This window comes from Armigeres subalbatus, unplaced genomic scaffold (assembly GCF_024139115.2).
Source record: "Armigeres subalbatus isolate Guangzhou_Male unplaced genomic scaffold, GZ_Asu_2 Contig1310, whole genome shotgun sequence".
NCBI classification, from domain to species: domain Eukaryota; kingdom Metazoa; phylum Arthropoda; class Insecta; order Diptera; family Culicidae; genus Armigeres; species Armigeres subalbatus.
In genome coordinates, this window is record NW_026942078.1 from 977,833 (window position 1) to 1,002,107 (window position 24,275).

The 24,275-nt window shown below is 40.3% G+C and overlaps 3 protein-coding genes across 4 annotated transcripts; 2 read left to right on the forward strand and 1 right to left on the reverse strand.

Moving 5' to 3' along the window:
- Positions 1-673: 673 nt before the first annotated feature.
- LOC134202644 (acetyl-CoA acetyltransferase, cytosolic-like) lies at positions 674-4,365 on the forward strand. Its single transcript, XM_062677659.1, has 4 exons — positions 674-1,069; positions 2,888-3,738; positions 3,797-3,959; positions 4,025-4,365. The coding sequence occupies exons 1-4, from the start codon at positions 1,018-1,020 to the stop codon at positions 4,141-4,143; spliced, it is 1,185 nt and encodes a 394-aa protein (XP_062533643.1). The 5' UTR covers positions 674-1,017; the 3' UTR covers positions 4,144-4,365.
- A 3,094-nt stretch (positions 4,366-7,459) lies between these two features.
- Positions 7,460-23,281, reverse strand: LOC134202642 (Golgi apparatus protein 1-like). Of its 2 annotated transcripts, none has more exons than XM_062677658.1 (6): positions 22,689-23,281; positions 21,506-22,631; positions 20,563-21,412; positions 19,627-20,380; positions 8,373-8,479; positions 7,460-8,311 (listed from the first exon to the last, which is right to left on the reverse strand). In XM_062677658.1, exons 1-6 carry the CDS (start codon positions 22,993-22,995, stop codon positions 8,144-8,146), a joined length of 3,312 nt encoding a protein of 1,103 aa, XP_062533642.1. In that variant the 5' UTR covers positions 22,996-23,281; the 3' UTR covers positions 7,460-8,143. The 2 variants fall into 2 exon arrangements, with proteins under 2 accessions (XP_062533642.1, XP_062533641.1); XM_062677657.1 differs by having other exon boundaries at positions 20,548-21,412.
- On the forward strand, positions 10,077-11,339 carry LOC134202636 (uncharacterized). Its single transcript, XM_062677654.1, has 3 exons — positions 10,077-10,538; positions 10,601-11,146; positions 11,208-11,339. The coding sequence occupies exons 1-3, from the start codon at positions 10,182-10,184 to the stop codon at positions 11,208-11,210; spliced, it is 906 nt and encodes a 301-aa protein (XP_062533638.1). The 5' UTR covers positions 10,077-10,181; the 3' UTR covers positions 11,211-11,339.
- Positions 23,282-24,275: the final 994 nt, after the last annotated feature.

Genomic DNA, 24,275 nt, shown 5'->3' on the forward strand with positions numbered 1-24,275 from the left:
CCATCATAGCAAGCTAGGATTTGAAATATTAATATCATAGCATGCCTGATGACGTAGAAGTATAAAATAGTTCATTATGTATTCAGCTGTCAACCAAGCAAGACATTATTTATTAAATTTGTTAAAACTTAAATAGTTGTTTAACTACAACATTTTACCATAAATATGTATTGTTCGAAGAACTTAATGTTAATGGGTTACGATATTAACTATGTCCATGATATATTTGTAACTGTACGAAGAACGGTAAATTTGTATATTTGGCGATGGGCTAAAAAATAGCATAACAGTAGCCTGTAAATAATAAAAATATAATAATTGTCGGCGTAGCACCAAGTTAGAATTCGGAAGTCGAGAATTCCGAACCGAACTTTCTTCCGAAGTTTTATTTGTCAAACTAATTGATGCGTTATTTGGCGCATCTTCAGGCGAATCCAGCGCACTACTTCCGAAGTTGGGAAAGTTGCCTGTATCTGGAGAAAAATCCAACTTCGGTATAAAAGCGTTATAAATTTATTATTCTGGATTAATTGATACCACAGCCCCGGCGGGCTCGTTTCCAATGCAAAGCGAGAATTTCCTCTCATTTTCTATGAATGGCCCTAGACAAGCAAAACAAAGACATGCATTGACGTTCAAGAAAGGGACAGAGCGAGCTAAAGAAAACCCGTTTCAGCGTAAAAAGTTTCACAACCGCATCAACGGTTTGCGGCTCTTTTTTATAGCTGGGTTGAACCTCGCACCTCACTCATCGCTCGTATCCAACAGGACAAGACGAAGGCCACAAAACAGATTCATTGTGTGCTTCTTCTTTCAGTCCAAGTTCAGCAATCAACGTGTCGGGTGTTGTAAGCAGTCGATTCCATTTTACGCACCTTTCATTCATAATAGAAAAAATTGCAACGGTGATTCATTCACAAATTCGACGACACCAGATAGTGCGCGGGTGTTATAATCAACGCGAGTGAAAGAGAGTGAAAGTGCATTCCACCAGGCAGCAGCGACACGAGCGCAACGATGACGTCGCCAGGAGAAGTGTACATCGTTTCGGCCGCCAGAACACCGATCGGTAAATATCTATTCCAATTGGAATCGTGACAATCGAATTTAAAGGGACCGTTCCTCCCGTTATGTGTTTTGTTTGCTCTTAAGAGATGCTGAATCATCATCAGCTGTTTGATGTTGTTGATAAAACTTTCACTCTGTGTTGCAATCGTAACATGTGCGTTTGTGTGTTGGCATATTGCGTTGGTTTTCCGTTTGACTCCGTCCATAGAATACGTAAAGATTAAAAATTTGACAATATTATTTCCATCTGCAACTACATACCTACACATTTTGTGTATGGCAGATTCAAATCCTTTCATATGTGTATGAATAGATATGAATATGTTAATATATTATCTCGAACTATCTGTACGTAATTTGAAAACGTTCTTTCGATGTATAAATAATTATTCATAATGGAGTTTCTGTGGATGCATATTTGAAAGTCAAATAATCGGATGTTAGATAAGATTTTTTTTACATTTGAATTGGGTATTCACAATTTGCATTAGGAATGTCCATCAGTCTTTTCAAAACATTTACATAAAAATGCCGATGCGATGTTATAGAATCAACTTTACAAACCCGTTTAGTAAGGTTTCATCACTTAGTTTCATGCTATTGAGAAGTCTAGAATCAAATTGAATTTTCATAATTTTTGCATTTCTTGTACAACACAGTTGTACCGAAAAGCAATAGGGTTACTCCAAAAATAAACTTTAGATAAAGCCCGGAGACCCATATTGTTATATACCGATCGACTCATCTCGACGAACCGAGGTGATGTCTGTATGTTTGTGTGTGTATGTACAAATTTTGTAGACACTTTTTGAAAGCACTGCCCGATTTACTCGCAACAAGTTGCATACGACGGGGCATGCAGTCCCATTGTTTGCTATTGAAAATTGATCCGATCGGACATTGCATTTTGGAGTTATGGAATAATCCACGGGGGGGGGGGGTGTATTTTGGGGATGGGTCTTGAAAAAAAAATTCAAAATGAAGAAATTAAAAATTAATGCAAAATGATAGAATTAATGTGATTTATTCCCCTAAACTGCCTTTCTTATGTGATTTTTTCAATACATTTTACGATGTACGACAAAGGTATCATCGCCATCACCGCTAGATTAATTCACATCTGGGATTTTATATTCCTGATCAATGGCCTTCTGAGCTGCCGAGGACGATAAAGGTCCTTCGTAGAAAAAATATTTTAAGCTCTTTTCAGTGGAATGTAAACAACCGTTTAAGACTAGTTTGGAAAGTACTAAACTGGTCCTTCGTAGCTTAGTAGAGAAAGCACCTATCAAGCGTACTGGTTTTGTGGGATCAAACCCCATACCGGAGGAAGTGATTACCCTCCAATACATTTTTCGAACTAAATCTATCACATGTTATGCAATTACACAAATCGCGTTTCAGACATAGTAACGATAGAAGAAATATTCGCGAAATAAATAGCTATTCGGCCATTTGACTTGACAGCTAGCTTTTTTAATGTTGTTTTTCACATGATATGACTTGCATTAGAATGGTAAGCTGTTCATGTGGGGTAGTTATCGGTTAGCTCGTGGCTGCAAATCTATCAGATAAAAGTCTGGCAAATTACTTGTTTCTCAGCTTTAAATCTATAATCTAAAATTGCATGGCTTTACTTATCATTTATTGCACGATTGTTATCTTGTGTTACTTTTAATAAACAGGAAAATTTAAAACCTTTCATGATTAAACATCTCAACTGCATATGACTAGAAAGAAGTCGTCATCAAAACGACCAAAATAAATGTTCATCCTCTAAGCATAACTTTAAGTTAATAAATTCCTTTCTATTTTCCAGGAAACTTCCTCGGTACCTTATCATCCCTAACCGCTGCAGACCTAGGAGCGGTTGCTGTGAAAGAGGTCCTCAACCGCGCCAACGTTCCGCCGGCCGATGTGGATGAAGTTATCCTCGGCCAGGCTCTTTCTGCCGGACAGGGACAAAACCCCGCTCGGCAAGCCTCCCTCAAGGCCGGCATCCCGAAGGAAGTGCCAGCCTTTCTAATCAACATGCTATGCGGCTCCGGACTTAAAACGGTGGCCCTGGGCTACCAAGCGATTCGTTCCGGTGATGCCAACGTGGTCGTAGCCGGTGGACAGGAGTCCATGTCGAAAGCGCCTCATGTGCTGCATCTGCGTAGTGGCACCAAAATGGGCGAAGCCAAGATGGTGGACACCATGCTGAGCGACGGTTTGACGGATGCGATCTACGATTTGCACATGGGTGTTACTGCGGAAAATTTGGCAAAGGAGTTCGAGATCACTCGTGAACAGCAGGACGCCTTCGCCACTAAGAGCCAACAGTTGACAGAGGAGTCGCAGAGCAAGGGATACTTCAACGACGAAATTGTGGCCGTGTCGGTCCCAAGCCGCAAGGAAACCATCACCTTCGATAAGGATGAATTCCCAAAGCACGGAACAACTGTGGAGAGCTTGGCCAAGCTGAAACCCTGTTTCATCAAGGATGGTACGGTGACGCCGGGAAATGCTTCCGGCATTAACGATTCAGCGGCGGCGGTTCTGCTGATGTCCGGCGAAGAAGTCCAGAAGCGTAGTGCGAAACCACTGGCAAAGATTGTGGCGTTCAGTCAGACGGGAATCTGCCCAAAGGTCATGGGTGCCGGCCCGATCAGTGCCGTGCAGAAAGTTGTAAGTATAGTATCGAATCGCAACTAGCTGTGATCAAATCTAATTCTTGGACTAACAGTTGGACAAAGCCGGATGGAAGCTGGACGACGTCGATCTGTTCGAACTTAACGAAGCATTCGCAGCTCAATCGTTGGCCGTCAACAAGGGTCTTGGAGTGAACCCAGAAAAGGTGAACGTCGGAGGTGGAGCCATCGCGCTTGGACATCCGATCGGTGCTTCCGGTGAGTGTAAATGTCATCGGTTAATGCAGGTTCTTGGTGTAATTTGGACTTTTTCTCATACACAGGCTGCCGTGTGCTGGTTACTTTACTGTACGCATTGAAACGGACCGGTGGCAAAAAGGGCGTGGCTTCGCTCTGTGTTGGTGGCGGAATGGGAGTGGCAATGGCCGTTGAAATGGCATAATGATTATGGCCAAATAGGGGTTGCTTTTGTTGTAGTTAAAAGTTTTAGTATTTTCAACTTATAGTTATATGTATCAAAAACACAGATTTCAAAGATTTTGCTACTTAACATACTCAAAGTATTTACCGTTGGATGTATTGTACTTGATTGTCGTACTTCATAGTAGATAGTAATTAGCTACGGAGCGAATAGCGAAGGACAATAAAGCAACATTTGTACTTAGCTCTGTTTTTTTTATTTCAAAGTTTCGAAATTGTATCCATTGCTCTCTAGTCTATTAACCCTCTCTTTCACACGACTTTTTCCAAAGATTTTAATAGGAAGGAATCGCCTATGAAAAAAATGCTAGAACAAAAGTTGTTTGGCATAGCTAAAATTAGTGGAAAATGAAAAAAACAATTTGTGATTGTAAATCAATAGTTACTTGATTATTTCCAATAGTTTCACTATTTTTACACAAAATTGATTATATTTGTAGCCTAATGAAACCATAAAGTTGTGTAAAATACTGCTTTTTGTTGTTGAAATAATTCGATGAATGTTGGAAGGTGCAAAATTTGATGGAGCTCTACAGCTACCATGGGAAGGAAAGGGTTAATGCGGTATTGTTATTAACGATACGTGTTTCCCTCTACACTGCCTATGATCACATATTAGTCCCATACGAAAGAAGGCAAAACTCTGATTAATCCACCTAGCGATGATGATGCCATTCTCGTATATAATAAGAAATGTATCGAGAAAAGCACAAGAGAACAAGTTTGCATTGTTTCAAAAAGTGTGTTCATTTTTAGACAAACATATTTCATATCAATTGGTCGTTTAAGGCGATTTGTATAAACACTAATTCTGCCGTTGGACTCATAAATGTCACATGTTACATTTTATCATTTCGAAAACTCCAAGTGCGCGTTGGGCCTCCACGAGCATCGTCCAGGTCTCGTGTCCGCAGAGGACTACCGGTCTAATGAGCGTTTTGTAGATTGTCAGTTTGGTATGGCGGCGAACTCTATTCGATCGGAGCGTCTTGCGAAGTCCAAAGTACGTACGATTTCCAGCCACTATGCGTCTCCGAATTTCTCTGCCGGTATCGTTATCGGCGGTCACCAGTAAGCCCAAGTACACGAATTCTTCAACCACCTCGATTTCGTCACCACCGATAGAAACTCGTGGTGGGTGGCTCACATTGTCTTCTCTTGAACCTCTTCCTATCATGTACGTCTTCGACGTGTTGATGACTAGTCCAATCCGTTTAGCTTCGCTTTTCAGTATGATGTAGGCTTCCTCCATCCTCTCAAAGTTACGTGCCATAATATCTATGTCGTCGGCGAAGCCAAATAGCTGGACGGACTTATTGAAAATTGTACCACTCGTGTTAATCCCTGCTCTTCGTATTACCCCTTCCAAAGCGATGTTGAACAGCAGACACGAAAGACCATCACCTTGCCATAGCCCTCTGCGGGTTTCGAAGGGACTCGAGTATGCCCTTGAAACTCAAACTACGCACATCACCCGATCCATCGTCGCTTTGATCAACCGTGTCAGTTTATCCGGAAATCCATGTTCGTTCGTGCATCAGCTGCCATAGCTGGTCCCGATCGATTGCATCATATGCGGCTTTGAAGTCGATGAATAGATGATGTGTGGGCACGTTATATTCGCGGCATTTCTGCAGTACTTGGCGAATGGCGAACACCTGGTCCGTGGTGGAGCGTTCGCCCATAAAACCCGCCTGGTACTGCCATACAAACTCCCTTGCAATTGGTGCTAGTCGACGGCATACAATTTGAGGGAGTACCTTGTAGGCGGCGTTTAGCGATGTGATTGCGCGGTAGTTGCTACAATCCAGCTTATCGCCCTTTTTGTAGATGGGACACACGACACCTTCCATCTACTCCTTTGAAAGAGGGTCAAAAGGTCATTTTTCAAAATGATGTATTCTATTTTTTTTAATATTTTTCTCGCATTATACAGGTTATAAAAGATTGTAAATTACTTTGGTTGAGTCAATTTGACGATACTTAGCCCATTGGGGTACCTTTGAAGTTGGCATGAAAACTGTTTTTAACACCATTGATAATACAGCAACAGTTCGCTAACTAGGCGCCTTTTAACTGGACTGTTTTTTAACTGGGCATTCGCTAACTGGGCCAAAGCCCAGTTAAAAAGCAGTTATCCGTCAAAAAACAACAACAAAGACTCGGTGACGAGGGGATTCTGAATGGTATATTCTTTAGTCTTCATGTAAACACGATCACAACAATGCATCGCAAATTCCCTCGTCAACCCAGTTAAAAAGCGGCGTTCGGTAACTGGGCTGGTGTTTTAGCCCAGTTAGCGAACGGTTGCTGTATATAAATATTAAGTATGATATCTTTGCAATATTTTTTAAATTTGTTATTCAATCATTTCAAACTCAATACATCTTCAAAGATAACATAATCAACTATCAATTGCATTCATTGTATCACAATTTCATGAAATATTCACCCATGGCTTATGGAGTTGAATTTGGGCTTATTTCGAAATTTACTCATTTCGTGGTGTTTTCATGTGGTCAGAAAACAATTTACCCATCATTACCCAGCGCTGAAAATATATATTTTCAAATTAAACCAAATTTAGGGCCCGCCAGGGCCCGCAGGTTTTTTTCCGAGGCATTTGAAAATTACGTAAAATACATGAAAATGTATGTATATGTACTGAATGCTACAATCACAACAATCGTTATGAATGTAGTTGGAAATGATAAAATTTCATCACAGTAAGTATAATAAACCCATTTGTTCTCATTTTAAGTCATATTTGTACTTTTGACCGTCTTTTTTTCAATCCGTCCCACTGTGCACCGTGTTTAAATAGCTCTCCTGGTAGTTGGTCAACCCCAGGGGCTTTGTTGTTCTTCAGCCGGCCAATCTCCTCCAGGATTTCCTGGAGATCCGGAGCCGGTAAAATTATGTCCTGCGCGCGTTCTCCCAGGTTCATCAGCATACCGCCATCCTCGTCTCCCACATCGCCATTCAAGTGTTCTTCGTAGTGCTGCCGCCAACTTTGGATCACGTCACTCTCGTTCGTAAGAAGGTTCCCGTTTATGTCCTTACACATATCAGGCTGTGGCACGTGGCCCTTACGTGAATGGTTCAACTTCTCATAGAACTTTTTGCTGGCGCTTTTTCTTCCGGAACACGTAACACGCACGTAACTTCTATGAGAAGTCATAGAGTCATTGTTCATACAAGAGCCAAGCACCACAGTCTGCCTACTACTACGAATACTGTGGCACAGGTGGATTTCGGACAACAAACGAACTAACACGTTTCGCTCTTTACTTCGCCTTCATCTCATTATTGATCCTTACGATGTTATATATGTAAAGTTAAACTACTTATAAAAATGTCTTCTATACTGTTGCCATCGGCTTATTAGTTGCTCTCTGATTACTTTATTAGTTCAATTTTAGTTGCAAAGGTTTTGCTTCATTTTTTTTCTCAATTTTCATACCTAGGTAGTGTAAACCAGTAGTGGATTAGTCGGGGAGGTGGGGAGGGTGCTACATTAGAAAGGATAGGAACAGAATTTCATGCCTATTACTAAAACGTGTGAAAACAAATCTCACATCTAACTAATATTTTACAAATGACATCATAGGCAGGGCCGAAATTCCAGGAAGGACAACCAAGAAATAATCATTCAGTTCACACAGAAAAAAAAAATCCGTACCGTAAAACGTAGCAGATCGACTTTTCAATCGTTTTAAAACTATATTCGTACGAAGTCCTATTAACACAGACACGCAAAATTCAACGGCAGACCTGGATTAGCTAATCGCCAATCTGTACTGTATTAGACCTCACAGCTTGTCCGTTTTGAATTCAATAATATTGGCCTATCAACCGCTTGCAAGAGCAGGAGCCGAAAAACATAAATTCTGAATTTACAAATAAGCGACCAGCAACGGTTTAGCGGCATTCCGACGCCAAAACGATCGGCACCACCGTGACTATTTGTTCTTGAGGGCAATTGTCCGCCGCGACACGCGTCCACACAGCAGCCCGGAAATGAAGACTATACTTACGCAGCCGAACAGCACCAGCAGGAAGTAGTGCTTCGAGGGCGAATCCACCACCTGGGTGTACAACTGGCTGAGGTTTTCCGCTTGCGGTACCACCTGTGGAAGAGTGTCATTCGGTTGGGTGTTTTATTCCAAATATGCGCGTTTTTTGGCTTACCACTGCGGCGTTGCGGAACATTTCCATCCGTTTTGTTAGCGTACTTTTGCACTCGTCGTCCAGTGCTTTGGATTCATCCTGTAGGATAACTTCCAAGCATTTGAGCACTGAAAATTATGTATTATTTATTATTTATTTCCAACTTATCTAATAAAATTTGAGCAAAAGAAATCATTCATCGTGTTAAAGATGATAAAAAGGCAGAGAAATATTTTTCCATGGCTTGACTTATCACCGGATTACAGTTGTGTTATGGTTCTGGCAGAACGCGTTAATGTACTTTGCTTTGGTTATTGCTATATCTTGGATATGAGGGCTGGATAGAGGGATGACTATAGGAAGCTCTTCGTTCAGTATGCATTAATCCCAGTTTTGTCACATGCGGAATCCAAGGAATTAGAATCCACAATAAGGACTAGCCAGCCCAGGATTTCAATAAATACAATCAATCAATTCAAGAATTTCCAATATAACTTTTTAAAGAACAAAAAAAGTAGAAGCCCAATTTCTTCTTGGAATGACTTGTAGAATCCCTTTGGTATTGCTTCAGAATTTTATTGATGATTTTCTTTAATTATCTAAGACCCAAATTTGTATTTTCACTGTTCAAAAACATTTCCAAATCGATCTTTCATAGTGTGTTAAAATATTAAACAGTTTAAAGTTACAAGGAAAGTTACTTTCCTTTTCAAGATTGTTAATTCATGCCGATTTTTCACCACTCCACCACAGCATTTTTCATCCAATATTGCAATATAAGAATTTTCAATTTTTTTATTTTCTATGTAAAAAGTTAGACAATTATTCTGGATTAAAAATAATATTCTCAAAATAATTAAAAAATTTTTTTTATTCTTCATTATCGAGACTTTCAGCCCGAGGCTGGCTCGTCTCGATTAAAATTAATTAAAATTTTCTCATTTGCCAAAAATTCTGTCAGAACTTCTTCTTCTTCTTTGGCATTATAACCCCCACTGGGACATTGCCGCCTCGCTGTTTGGTGTTCATTAAGCACTTCCACAGTTATTAATAGATTTGTGCGTCGATTGAAAATTTGTTGACGGCGGCGTGATAGATCATTTTCAGCCAGCGGCGGCGGTGTGGTAGCATCACGCCGTTATTAATCGGCGGCGGCGGCGCGTCGACGTGAGCATATTTAAAGCAATAGAAATTTTACAAAATTCTTCCACAAATTCCACCTGGAAATGCTCTGAAATTTGCTTCAGGAATTGCTCCGAAAGTTCCTCCGGAAGTTCCTCCTCCTGAAATTCATCTAGAAGTTCGTCCAGAGCTTCCTCCAGGAATTCCTCAGGAAGTTTCCCCAGGAATATTTCTCCGGAAGGTCCTGCAGGAATTTCTCCGGAAGTTCCTCCAGGAAATCCCCAGGAAGTTCCTCCAGGAATCCCTCAGGAAGTTCTCCAAGAATTCCACCAGAAGTTTCTCCAGGAATTTCTCCGGAAGTTCCTGCAGGAATTTCTCCGGCAAACAAAAAAAAAATCGTACAAATCAAATACTGCTTTAAATGTGGAACTGTTAAATGTCAAATTTAGTCTTGAAAATGTTACCCACTTTATTATTATTTTTGTGAAAATGGGTAAAAACAAACCGAAAATTATCATTCCATATAGAAACTTGATCTACCCAACTGGACTAAACAGTTTTCAATGGTTTCACGATACCCTTGTTTATAATTCTCTGTTCATGTGCCATTTTACAATTTGTACCAACTATACTCAGGTATATTTATTTTCCTAATAAATATTATCTACCTACTTGCATTAAAAAGAACGGGGGAAACATTTTCAAATCATGAGTTTGTTTTCGGCTTTAACGCTAACAACGGGTACATTGTGCAGTTATTTAATGGCCACAAGAAAAATTGCATATAGACATGGCGATTCAAATATGGTAAATTTGATTGGCCATGTTATCAAAAATCGTGAAAGTGCATCTAAAATGTTTACGACTCTCAAAGATTCACATGGAATGATGTCAACTGAAGAGGCATTCGAATATTTTTTAGACTGCGATTTTACCAAATATGCATATGAGCAAACAGTGAAAAAGAACCCATCAAGGTTTCCGAGCTACCATGTAATCAAGAGCATGAAAAAAGTTTGCTCCCCTTTAGCCGAGTCAATCGAAGAGTCACCATCAAAAATTCAGGTAGATATAAATATCCACGTGTTTTTCTAGTACACCAACTTTAAATGTTTCTTTCTTTTCAGGTCAAATTACAGGCACTCATGAACCATACAGCAGAAAGAATCATCAAGATCATTGATGCGGAAATCGTCCAACAAATGAATACCAACGATTACACAGAGCTAGTGCTTTCAAGCAGCTGGGGTATGGATGGTTCTACAGGCTATTCACAATACCACCAAGCGCTATCAATGCCAAATCAAAAGGATGACAGTGACGTCTTTTCAGTGACGACAACTCCTATACAACTTTATTATCAGAACAACAAGAAAAGCATTTTGTGGCATAACTTAACACCCCAAAGCATTCGGTTCTGTAGGCCAATTATGTTGGAGTTTATAAAAGAATCTAAAGAGATGGTACTTAACACCAAGAGATATATTGAAAATCAAATAAGTGAGCTTGTCCCAGTAAAAATCCAATTATCGAATGACGAATTTGTTTTGGTTGATTTTATTTTCGTTATGAGTATGATCGACGGCAAAGTTCTTAATTATGTAACCGATACTTCTTCCATGTCCAACTGTCCAATTTGTGGAGCTACTCCAAATGTAATGAGTGATATAAAGGTAATACTTTTTTAATCAAATTTTAAGTGACATAAAGATAACATTATTTTTTACTTTACAGTAGCTTGAAGCAGGATACGAATCGAACGAAGACGCTCTTCATTACGGCATATCTCCACTGCACGCTTGGATGCGATTTTTTTAGTGTTTATTACATATTTCCTACAGGATGGAAATTAAAAAGTGGAAGATCGGAAAACTCGTTACTGAAAAACTGTACGAAGCATTCGGAGTACGAGTTGATCAACCCAGGGCAGGTGGAGCAGGGACCAGCACAACAGGAAACGTGTGTCGAAAAGCATTTTCAAATCCTGAATTACTTTCCAAAGTTTTGGACATTGACGAAGATCTTATTGTTAGATTTCAATTGCCAAGATTCGATCAATCCTAAAAAAATGGATGACTATTGTAAAGAAACATATCGGCGATATATTAAATTGTATGATTGGTATAAAATTCCAGCAACAGTGCATAAAGTACTCGCTCACGCTGGAAGCATAATAATCCATTCACCGGCTCCTCTTGGCATGTTAGCTGAAGAAGCAGCAGAATGCCAACATAAACTATTAAAAAAATGTCGTACCCATCATGCTAGGAAAAGGTCACGAGTTGATAATCTACATGACGTCTTTATTCGAGCTATGAACTCATCTGATCCTTTGATAAGTTCAATAAATCTAGGTAGCAGAATGCGAAAGAAAGTATCACATGAATATCCAGATGTTGTAAAATCACTTTTAGTATTCGAAGATCTTTACAGCTCTGAAAATGTAAACACTGAAGACAATGCACTAGACGAATTAATGGATGATGTTGAACAACTTGATGATGATTTTGCTCTCGATGAAAATGTAGAAAATGAGTAGAATTGCTTGTCAATTTGATTTAGTTTTAAGAGAAAGTTAATACTAAAATAATGATTTCGTGTGTGTTACTTCTACGTGAAGTTAAACGATTTACAATGATATGGAAATGCTAATATCATCTTCCAAACTTGGACGTACATGTTCATGATAGAATTAGAGGTGAAAGTATAGAATTGATAGTTCCGTTAGGATACGGCAGGCATGAAGAATTTTTATAGAAGTCGATTTGAAAGCGAGCGGAGGGCAATATTTGTGATGGCACATATCACACGACCTTCCTTCTGCCAAGCTCCCGTAATGAAGGGGAGGAAGAATATCAGTGTGGAAGCTGATATATCTCCACTGGCAAAAGGAAGGTGGTTTGACTTGCTCATATGCCATCGCGTGCGGAAGGATTTGCTATCGACGAGTACTGTCTCCAAATTTCTAATATGACATCAGCATTTAGTCGAATAGGATTTTATTGCACAATTGTTTTCTCATTGCGTCCGTCTCGTCGCAACCAACTTGGCTGCCTCGGAGAGAACAAAGCAGAGAAAGGCGTAACACTAGAGAAATTTCCATCGACCATGACTTCAACGACCAATTTGAATTTGATCGATTGCGCGTTTCACAACTAGAGGCGCTAGCGTCGTAATCCTTCGAGTTTGACATTTCACTCCAGCGCCTTCTGGTGACAATGTCATACGAAACATTGTTTCGTGCAACATGCTCGCAAGATGGTGGCAGAGGAGTTGGGCGATGGATTTTTCTGAAAAATGTTCAAACTGTTACGTCTGTTTGTCTGTGTAACATTCATCAACGAGTTACGAAAGCATCATCAACAGGGTGTCTACTCATCTGTAAAAACAAAATTCCCTGATTTTTCCAGGTGTTTTACATTAATTTCCAGACGGAAACAAACGTGCCATATATAGATTTTAGCAATAATCAATTCAAAAAAGTAAATATTGCGAAAAATATTATTTTAATGAATATTTTGGTGGCTTCACGAAACAATGTAGCAAATTACTTAAGAATTTCCTCCAGGTATTCCTTTGAAAATTTCTCCATAGATTCCATCGGGAAATCCTCCGAATTTTAAGAATTGCTTCAGAACTTCCTCCAGGATTTAATTTGAATATTTCTTTGCTGAAAATTTGGAAAAAATGGGGAATTGTTTCGGAAATTCCTTTAGAGATGCATTTGGCGATTCCTTTACGATTTTTTTTAAATTCCTTTATAGGTGTTTGATCGAAAATGTCTTGTGAAAATCTCTCGGAAATACCTTTATAGAATACTTTTTTTTCCTTTGTCTGTCATTGAGCTCGAACCTAGTTGATCCAAAGATCAGAAAACAAACAAACTCTGTTTTTGAGGCATTTTATCCTTAACATCCTTTATGCCTAACGTCATTATACCTATTCGTGTGACCAGCATCAAGTTTATTCTAGTTTGTGACCAACATCTAGTTTGCTCGGTACTATAAGTGTCAAACGGTCAAGTTATAGCCTATTCAGATTACGCCATTTATGATTATAAATATCATGATAAACAACAACCTGATGCCATCCCCATAGGGGCAGTAGGGGCAATAGGAACATACGGGGCAATATGAGCCACCCTCAATTTGAGCTAATTGACAAGTTTTATTATGTGAAAGTTATATGATCTTTTAAAGAATGCTCCACGTATGCCTCAACATGAAAACCGCAGTTTATAAATAAAGTTTATAAATTAGTTTTGCCACAAAACTAATTAAAATACAGGTCAGAAATGCAGCACAAGCAAAAGATCTATTATAATTGAATATTGTGCACACATGTTTGTACTGATACAAATCTGAATTTATCATAAAACTTTTGTTTTCCAAAACCACTATCTATGGGGCAATATGGGCATACCTGAACAGAGCAAGATATTAGGCCTTAATATGCGAACAAGTTTAAATTTTAGTTGCCGAATACAAGAATATTATCATCTATGTTAGATTCATTACGGATAAATTACAACACCGCATTACTGCGATCGAAACAGAAAAAAATGACTATTGACCAATTGAAATGTGGCTGTTCAAACGGTGAAGAGTGGCAAATCGGTTCGGGTCGCTGGTGGGCGGTTTATTAATTTTATTTTATTTTATATATCATATTCTTCCATATTACGACACTTTTCTATCCCAAAAAAACGTTTTGGATGGGTGGCCCATACTGCCCCACATGGTGGCTCATATTGCCCCGTATAGTCGGGAACACACATTGAAATCAATACATTTTCAAAATTTCATTCCAACAATTTCCAAACGTATTTTTCATCATTCATCGACGTAATATGAAAGGTAACACTCTCTAGTTTGAGTCAACTGCAATTGAATGGTGGCCTTTCAGCGCTTTTTGGAACGATTTTCTTAGGTGGCCCATATTTCCCCGATCACCCCTACCTGCAATTTTCTTTCTCCGCTTTAACACGATATTCAATACGATAAATAATCTAATCGTAACCTGAATAGGCTATTAAGCTTATTGAAGCATATTTTGGCAGAACAATTTCAATGGTTACAGCGCCACTAGCGTTCTATTAATGCTTTACTGTAAAAACCTTCTTTACTGTGAAAATGCTACGGATACTTCTTTTTTTTGAAATTCTTTGGGATTTTTTAGGAATTCAGTCAGAAGTAGGGGTAATGACGGCTTTGGCAGGTTTTGTTCTATTATTGGCCGGGTTTTTTTTATGACTGATTATGCTCAAATTTGGCCCAAACATTTATTGCATCTCAAAAAATATTGTGGCCAAATTTCATAGAATGCGGTCGACTTAAACCCCCTCCCCCCGTCCAATAATAGAACAAAACCTGCCAAAACCGTCTGAAAATTTTGCTTTTAATAATTCTTTGGAAATACTTCGATAATACCTTCAGAAACTCCTTTGAAAAATACTTCGGCTATTTTTTTCAAGAATTCCTTTAGCAAAAATCCTTCACAAATAACTCTACACTTTTTTTTAAAAACCCTTTAAGGTTCCCTTTCAAATTTCTTAAAGAAACCATACGAAAATCGTCCGGAAATTCGTTTTGAAATTCCTCCGGGAATTCTTTTCGGTTTTTATTTTGGAAATTCCTCCAGATTTTTTTGGAAAATCATTCTTATGACACTCTTTTAGTGATTTCTTTGAATAATTCCTTGGAAAACTGATCCCGAAATTCCTTCGGAAGTTCGTCCAGGAATTGCTTTGAAAAATCCTAACTAATTTAGTATTTTTTAATATATTCCTAAAGAATTTCCGAAGGAATACTCAAAAGAATTTACAAAGCAATCCCTAATTGATTTCCCGATTTCAGCTTAGCTTCGGAAATTCTCCAGGAATTCTTTAGAAGATGGCAAAACGTTTTTTGCGGAACAACGATCCATTAACGTTCACTACATTTTCAATAGATTTGATTGGTATATTTATTCAAATATTTTTAAGGATTTTTTTCATCTTTTGAGAGAATTTCACTCATTATTATTGGTAATTGAGCAGACAAATGACCAAACACGTCTTTACTGTTTGAAGTGTAATTCAGGAATGATTTATTTTCTACAAATTATACGTATGTCAATGAACAGTGTAACAGGTTGCCTACTATGATCAATGAGTTGCTTTGTACTTCAACACTCCTTCTCAACGCATGATCTCGACTCCAGACATAGTTCTCAGTTTTTCCAAACGGACCGCTCCAAGAGGTTTCGTGAGAAGACCTGCAATCATTTTTTCGGTACAGCAGTAGATAAAACTGACTTCTTGTTTCATTTTCATATCCCTTGCGTAATGATACCGGGTATCAATGTGTTTTGTCCTGTTACTGAATTTTTCATTTTCAAGCATTTTCAGGGCACTTTGATTATTTTCATAAATCACAGGGATAGCTGGATGTTCGCCAAGATCGTGCAGTAACCGTTTCAACCACATTGTTTCTTGAACAGATTCTGATAGCTCTACGAAGTCTGCTTCAGCCGTTGAGAGCGACACACACGTTTGCTTGCAACATGCCCAAGTAATTGTTCCTCCGTTGTATTTCATCAGGAAACCGCTATTGGACTTTCTATCATCTCGGCATTCAGCCCAATCAGCATCACAATATCCCAGTAATTCTTCATTCTTCTTCGTATTGCTCAGTCGTAGCCATAAGTGTTTGGTTGTCATCAGGTAACGAGCAACCCGTTTAAGTTCTACCCAATCATCTTTATTCGGACAACTAGTTTTTCTGCTTAAAATGGACACAGCTGCAGAGATATCTGGTCTGGTATTAACTGATACATACAGTAACTGGCCCATAAGTTTTTGATATTCTTTGTTATCTGGAAGACAATCATTTGATTCATGCTTGTAATATCCTGGGTCTAAGGGTATTTTTGATGGTTTAGCTTCTATTAATCCGGATGAGTTTGCAATCTGCTCGATGTAGCGTTCTTGGCATATGAAGAAATCTCCATCCTTATTTTGCTTGACTTCCATTCCCAAATACCAGTGGATTTCTCCCAGTGATGTAAGCGCAAATCTGTTTTGTAATGCTTTTTTGTTTCAACGATTAGATTGTTGTCCTCGCTTGCAATCAAAATGTCATCCACATAGACTAGAACATAACAATGCTTTCCTCCTCTTAGCTTCGTATACAAACATGGATCAGATTCACAACGCTTGAAACCTTGTTGTTCTAGTACTGAGTTGAGCTGTTGCTTTAGCAGCCTGTTTTAATCCATATAAGCTTTTGTATAATCGATAGACTTTATGTTTGCTTCCTTTAACCACAAATCCAGGAGGTTGCTGCATATAAATCTCCTCCTCAAGGATGCCGTTCAAGAACGCAGTCTTGATGTCGTATTGGCGTACAGACATTCCTCTTTTTGCAGCAATTGCCAATAAAGTACGAAAAGTTGTTTGACGTACAACCGGGGATTTGCCCCGGTCATTTCGTCATAATCAACGCCATATTGTTGGCTATATCCTTTTGCTACCAGTCTTGCCTTAAATCTTGAAATCTGTCCATTAGAATCTTTTTTTTATTTTGTAGACCCATTTGACGCCAATCGCTTTTCTTTTATCAGGTAGATCAACTAACTTCCATGTGTTGTTTTCTTCAATTGAATTAATTTCTTCCATCATTGCCATCTTCCATTCCTCTTTATGGTTACTTGATTTACTGTTGGTGAATTCTCCTGCACCGTCTGCCCGCATGATTCTTGGTTTTCTTCCAAATTGATTTTCCATTAAACTAACATACTCTTGGATCTTGATAAAAGTTTCTGATTTGCATCTCATCAAGTATACTTCAGTATAACGGGAGAAATCATCAATGATCACCAGACAAAATCGGTTTCCGCTCGGTGTACACTCTTCGAATGGTCAACACAAGTCCATATGAATCAAGTCACCCACGACCACTGTTCTGCTTTCAGATTCTTTCGGGAATGAAATACGGCTTTGTTTTCCTTCACAGCACGTGCCACAGATGGTCTCCGCGTTCCGGTGTCCTAACCGGCGATGCCACAAATGAATACATTGTTGGGAATGGTCGGCCACAGTAACCAATACTATTTCGGGTCCAGGCTTCAAATGATATAAACTGCCTCGCCGCTCTCCTATCAGGTAAACCACATCATTCTTCACTATCTTGCACATTGTTTGGTTGAATATAACTTTGAATCCTTCATCGGTTATTTTGCTAACACTTAATAAACTTCCAGAAAGCGCTGGTACATGATAGACATCAGATAGTTGAACCTTAACTGCTTTGCCTTCATCATTAACGCCTCGGAATACACCTGTACCAACGCCAGTTCCTTGAACTTTATTTCCATCCGCCAAACTAATACTAGTTCTCCGCGAAGCATCCAATCTATCCAGCAAACGTACATCATTCGTCATATGAGAAGTTGCGCCAGAGTCCAATAACCACAATGCGTCACCAGTGTGCTCACCAGCCGCCAAACACATTTCGATTTCATCATTCACTGCTAGCTTTACCTTTTGATCTCTGGGCTTCTGCTGCTTTCTCTTGTCATTGATGAACTTTCTACAATCCCGACGAAAATGACCTTCTATTCCACAATAATGGCAGGTTACCTTCTGTTTCATGGATAGTTTGTTTGTCTCATCTCCACCAGTTCGTAACACCTTTTCCATCGATTGGTTTTCTTCACGTCGCTTCCATTCATCAAGGAGCTTACCTTTCACATACTCCAAGGTTAGATCCGCTTCTGGTCGACTCTCCAACGCCGTAATGAGACTTCCATACGATTCCGGTAAGCTTGATAAAATCATGGCCACTATCCAGTGTTCCTTCAGCTCTTCTCCCATAGCAATCAGCCGGTTGGTTAGGCAGGTTATCTCGTTCAAATGTTCAGACATGCTTCCTCCTTCCAACAGCCTCTGGGAACATAGCTTGCGAAGAACATGGACCTTGCTCGCCAAAGATGACCGTTCATGGTAAGTTCGTAATGCGTCCCACATCTCCTTACTCGACGATGCTCGAATAACATGCGAAAGTTGCCCATCTTCAACTGAGAGCCCAATGAGTGCACGTGCCTTCGCATCTTTCGTGATCCAATCTGCAGGCGGATTTTGAGGCTTCTGTTCATTGACGACGCTCAACAGGTCCTCTTGAATCAGTAAAAGCTCCATTCGAAATTTCCATACCGCATAGTTGGAATCACCAAGCTTCTTGAAAGACGTCTTGAGATCACTCATGGTACTCGAATCTCTCGGAATAGCTGGTAACGATTTCACAGATTGAATTGAGTTATCCTCTTCAATGAGTACTTCTGGGCCCATAACCTATTGGTAATTGAGCAGACAAATGACCAAACACGTCTTTACTGTTTGAAGTGTAATTCAGGAATGATTTATTTTCTACAAATACGTATGTCAATGAACAGTGTAACAGGTTGCCTACTATGATCAATGAGTTGCTTTGTACTTCAACAATTCGGGAATGATTTGCGATTTGGGCGTAACTTATTTTGTAAACAAACATTGGAAGGCGATTTCCTGATCAAGTAAGCATTTCCTGACAAAACCATGGTATGCATCCGACAGAATAGCCTTTCCTCTAGCAGGTAAGGGAATTTGTTTTGGAGTAAAATGCTTGCACTCTACGGAATAAACAGAACAATGCTTGTTTACAAAATAAGTTACGCCCAAATCGCAAATCGGTCCCGAATTATCACCGGGTATTGAAATTTCCCTGATTATGTCAGGAATTCCCTGAGAATTCCAGGTATTTTGCAGGTGATGAGAAAATCCCCGTTTTTCCAGGTAGTAGACACCCTGATTCTAGTTCAGCATCTGTTCCAATAAAAAGGCCATTGACAATGCGTACAATGTAAAACTATAAGTAATTGTTACTACAGATAGTCTATCAGCTATCTAACTTATCTGACCGATATAAGTACCTGACCAGGAGGAGGTCCATTATTTTTCGCAAGCAGAAACAAGGAAATGCAAAACTAGTGATTTTTTCTGATGATCAATATTATAAGCGTTACTTATTCAATCTTTCCATTTCGCTGATAGATGTTGCACTCTATTTGCATCTAAAACTTCCCCACATTTTTATCTGCTATCTCGATAGTTCAATGGTATAAAACAGTTACTTACATCTTCCATTACCGCTCTGCACATTGGAACAATACTTGAGTAAATCCACGGCGCATGCCCGCTGTAGCATAGGATCCGCATAAATGTCGGCCTTGCCCTCCTGGATCAATTCCGCCACTTCCACTTTGCAAGCCGGATTAATAATCTGTGTCTTAAGGAAGGCCTGTTTTAGACATTCTTCAACCATGCCGTGATCTTCCTCAGCAGCACCACCTTCCCCCAGCGATGAGCTACACAGAACCTGAATCTCGTCCTTGCAAACGCTCTGCAGCAACGGATTCAGCTTGTAGTTCAGCGCTTGCTCGTGCAGAACCTCCGTCATCTGTTTCTCGCAATTCGCGTGTAACTTTCCGTCCCTGAACTTGACCTTTAAGCAGCCGATTACCTTTCCGTTCAGTTCCTCATTGATCTTTGCACTAGCGACAATGTCCGTACAGTGGTCTGCGATATCCTGCGCGCAGGCATTCTGCAACAACGGATTGAATCGATAGTCGAGATTCTGTTCGATCATCCGATTGACCACCACCAGATGGCACCGACCGTCGAACAGGTTTTCGTCCTTGTGAATTTTCAGACACCCCAACACGGCCGTAGGTTCCGCATCGCGGCAGTACTGATGGATCATGTCCTTGCACGTGCTCAGCAGGACGTAGTCTGTGGAACTGTCGGTCAGTTCGGATTTTTTAATAGAGAACAGCATGTGCTGGCACTGTTCGCCCAGCTTGCCGTGCTGCGTTTGGAGGCATTCCAGAACCTAAAGAAATTGATTGATAATTAATCAAAAGACAAATTCAGGGTATTTCGTGCTTTTTAGATAATGAAGCGTCGAGGACAGTGGGTGATAGTAAATCACAAACTATCCTCAAACGATGTGTTAACAAATAAATGCGTCAAATGAATCAGAAGACAAATCACACTTGCATTGTTCCTATTCACCTGGCCGGATCCGTGCGGAACGTTGAAGCATAAGGTGTTGATCTCATCCCGGCAAGCGGTCTTCAGTTTCGGATCGAAGTCGATGTTTTCACGTTGCTGGTAGAGCTGAGCCCGTACTTGCTGTCGGCACTCCTTCGGGATTGAGTGCTTCGAGCCCTTGATGGTGTCATTCCGCATCACCTCGCTAAGACAGGCAACCACGTCGAACTTGGTGTTACTCTGTGGACAGAACCGCGCCACGTAAGGGCGACAAGCTTCCTTGAATTTGTATGTGAAATGGTAGTTCTTCAGCGTAATAATTTGGAAGTGTTCGATCGCCGCTCGGCACTTGACGTCGTTTCGCAAGTCGGCATCATTTTTGTACGAGATCAAGCATTCCATCATGTCGCCTTCGTCTTTGCCGGTTTTCAGAATTTCCGAGCAATGCCGCTGCATGGCATCGCCGCACACGGTCATAATAACCGGGTTTAGCTCAATGTGTGCGGCTTCCTCTTCGGTGAAACTGCTCACCGCATCTTTGCACTTTGGCTGCAGTTTCTCCAAATTCTCCTGCAGACAGAGCATTTCTTCGCCTTTGCCGGTTTTATCGAAGCAAAAGTAAGCTAAATCATCGATGCATTCATCCTCGACTTCGGGGATCAGATCTACTGAGCGAGCTCGTTGACGCATGACGCGTTTGACCTCTTGGAAACACTCCTGCTTGAGTTGCATATCTTTCTCCGGGTGATACGCGTAGCGATGCAAACAGGGTAAGATCAGTGGTCCTCGTTCCGGATCCATCTGTCCGGTTTCGAGGTCAGCCCATGTCTTTTTTGCTTTGCAGAATCGAATCGCATCGTCTTTACAGTTTCTAAAATAAATTAAATATAAAATTTATTATGTTACATGAAAATATCAAAGTTTGGGAGGTGCAGTTCTAAACAAATAATCCGAAATAAATTACCTATAAAGCTGTGGATCCAGCTTGAAATCCCTGGCGACAAAGTATTGAATCTCCAAAAGCGCGCTTTCACATTCTTCCTTCATAAAATTGGTTCCGATTTTTTCCATCAGACAAGACATGACTCGAGCATCGCCTCCCTTCGTTTCGGAACAGGCCACATCTACAACAGATTTGCAAGCTTTTCGCAGTACCGGATCAACGCGCCAATCTTCCCCAACGTCTGCTACCTTGACCAACGTCTCCAAAGCTCTCTGGCAAACTTCCGTCACGCGACGTTCCTTCTTCTTCTTAGGTCGGGCATGCTCCATCAAGCAGTGAATCGTTTTACCTCCTGCGTCCAGATTGCTACAGAACTTGTCGATGTCATCAGCACAACCGGTCAAAATTTCCGGCGACAGTTTGTAATCCTCCATCAGCATTCTTCGGTGGTCATTAATTTCCACAACGCAATCCTGACTCAACTTGGTATTATTTTTTTGAATCGCTTCCAAACAGAGTAAAATTTGTGCCAACCGGACATCTTTATCATCAGAAACGCCGCGCCGACAATGATGCAACTTGATGTCTTCCTTGCAAGCCCTGGTAAGCCCCTTGCTGATTTTGTAGTCGTGAGCAATCAGCTTTTCTTTTCGCATAAGTTGCTTCTGACAATGCTCGGTCATGGAGGCATCGTTTCGGTTTTTCATCAAACATTGCAAAACCATTTGAGATCCTGGCGGGATCGATGGACAGAACCGGATAGCATCAACGGTGCAGGACAGGAATAGTTGTCGATCCAGTTTCACATCATCGGACTGAATTTCCGACAGATGCAGCACTCCCTTCTTGCATTCACCGTTTAGACGTTCCAGCTGATTTTGCAAGCAGGATATGGTTTCGCCTTGGGAAACTTTGCGGTTATCGTTGCTGATCCTTCCGCAATTTAGGGTTTCAATGTCTCGGGTGCAATCCTTCAGGAAAGGACCGATCAACCGGTAATCGGAGAAGGCCACGTATTCCAGCCGTTGAATGAATTCTCGACAGCCGTATCCTTCGACGAGATCACGATGATCGATCACGCATGCCAGAAATTGACCTGGATTTTGTTGAGTGGTGCATGGAAACTTATCGTAATGTTTGGGGCAACCTAGAAGGTAAAAAGATTAAAACTTAAAACTAAAACGTAAATATTGCTTTTGTTTACCTTTCTGCACCAACCGCTGGATGTTCTTATCATCCATCAGGATCAACGTGTGACTCCAAATCAAATGCTGACAATCATCAGACAGGGAATCCACTTGTTCCTGCGAAAAATTTTGCACACACTCGAGAGCCTTCAGGTCCTCCATCCCTTTGGCAACATTTGGGCAGAGTTCCGCCAACCGTGGGCAGCTGGGTTCATCCAGCAGTTTTACCATCTGCGGACCTCCGGAATTTATCAAGGCTTGGCCGTTTGCCGCCAACACTGAGGACAGCGCAATCAAAACAATCCCAAGATACGCATTATCCATTTCGACTCGGCAGCGAAGCCCTTGTTTCTTCTTATTCCTAATCGGACACAGCGTTTTGCACTGCCGTCACTTTGATGGAACTTTCAGTATTTTAATATTAAACACTTTTACGCGATAAACCAACCGAAACTCCAGCGGGAACCGGTAGATCACAAGGGAACCATTATGCTTTCGACGCGTTTTTTAACGATATATCGCAAATTTAGCTCAGTTTCTTGATTACAGGAAGAATACGTGTCAGCACTCCCGCAGTTTTCTTTTTTCGATGCAAAGATTAGTGCTGTCCAATGAGCAACTCGAAGTAGCTCGAAGTTGTTCCCGTCCTGCTCGTTCTTTTTTGTCAACAAACGGGCATGAGCGTGACAGGAACAACTTCGAGCTACTTCGAGCTGCTCATTGGACAGCATTATTGTGATAAAAGAACGAAGATGAGCAACAACGACAGTAGCAAAAGATACGAAGTTTGACATCAGAATGTGAAAGACGAAAAAGGAAACCAAAACAAAATAAAGAAAAGGAGATGCCGGTCGACCCTGCAGGGTTGCCACATCTTTTAAATATTTTTTTATGGGCGAGGGGACTGCATGTCCGGTTTTATAGCAGCCAACAGCCCGGATAAAAATATACCCTGAACGAAAAATGTTACACTACCAAAAATCCACACATTTTTATTGGCAAAAATCCATAGATTTAAGTTATGGTCTACATCAGCGCACACACTGAGGAAACTGGACGTATGATTTCCAATCAAACGCCTTATAAAAATTTGCCACAAGGAATCGGTATGAATTTCAAAATGTTGCCTTATGAATGATGATTTACATTTAAAAAAAGTAAAGGGCAGCAGACTGGGTTCGAACCATGGACGTCGGGATCGGGAGGACGGAATGTACACCACACGCCCATCGACGCTTGAAGACTCGGGAAGGTGACTGCGTATAAAAAGTACTGTTGGTGGAATATTCAGTCGAAGCTTCATAAGGCGCCAGTTATGAATTTCGCTAGTCCAGTTCGCTGAGTGCATATAACTATTCTTCACGCAAACCACTTATAAAAAATATATAGAAATAAACTTTATGTGTGGTCACGAATAAGCAATAATTTGATTTATGTGTGGATCCATATCGATTATATTAGGGTGGCGCTATTGCAAAAAATTATAATCGCGACACATATATCATATATAGTTATTTTTAGCAGTGTAGTGTTAGCGATTCGTTAGGCACTAGTGAGTGGCAAAAAATAAAAAAAATAAAAGAACAAACGTTTAATCCAAATAC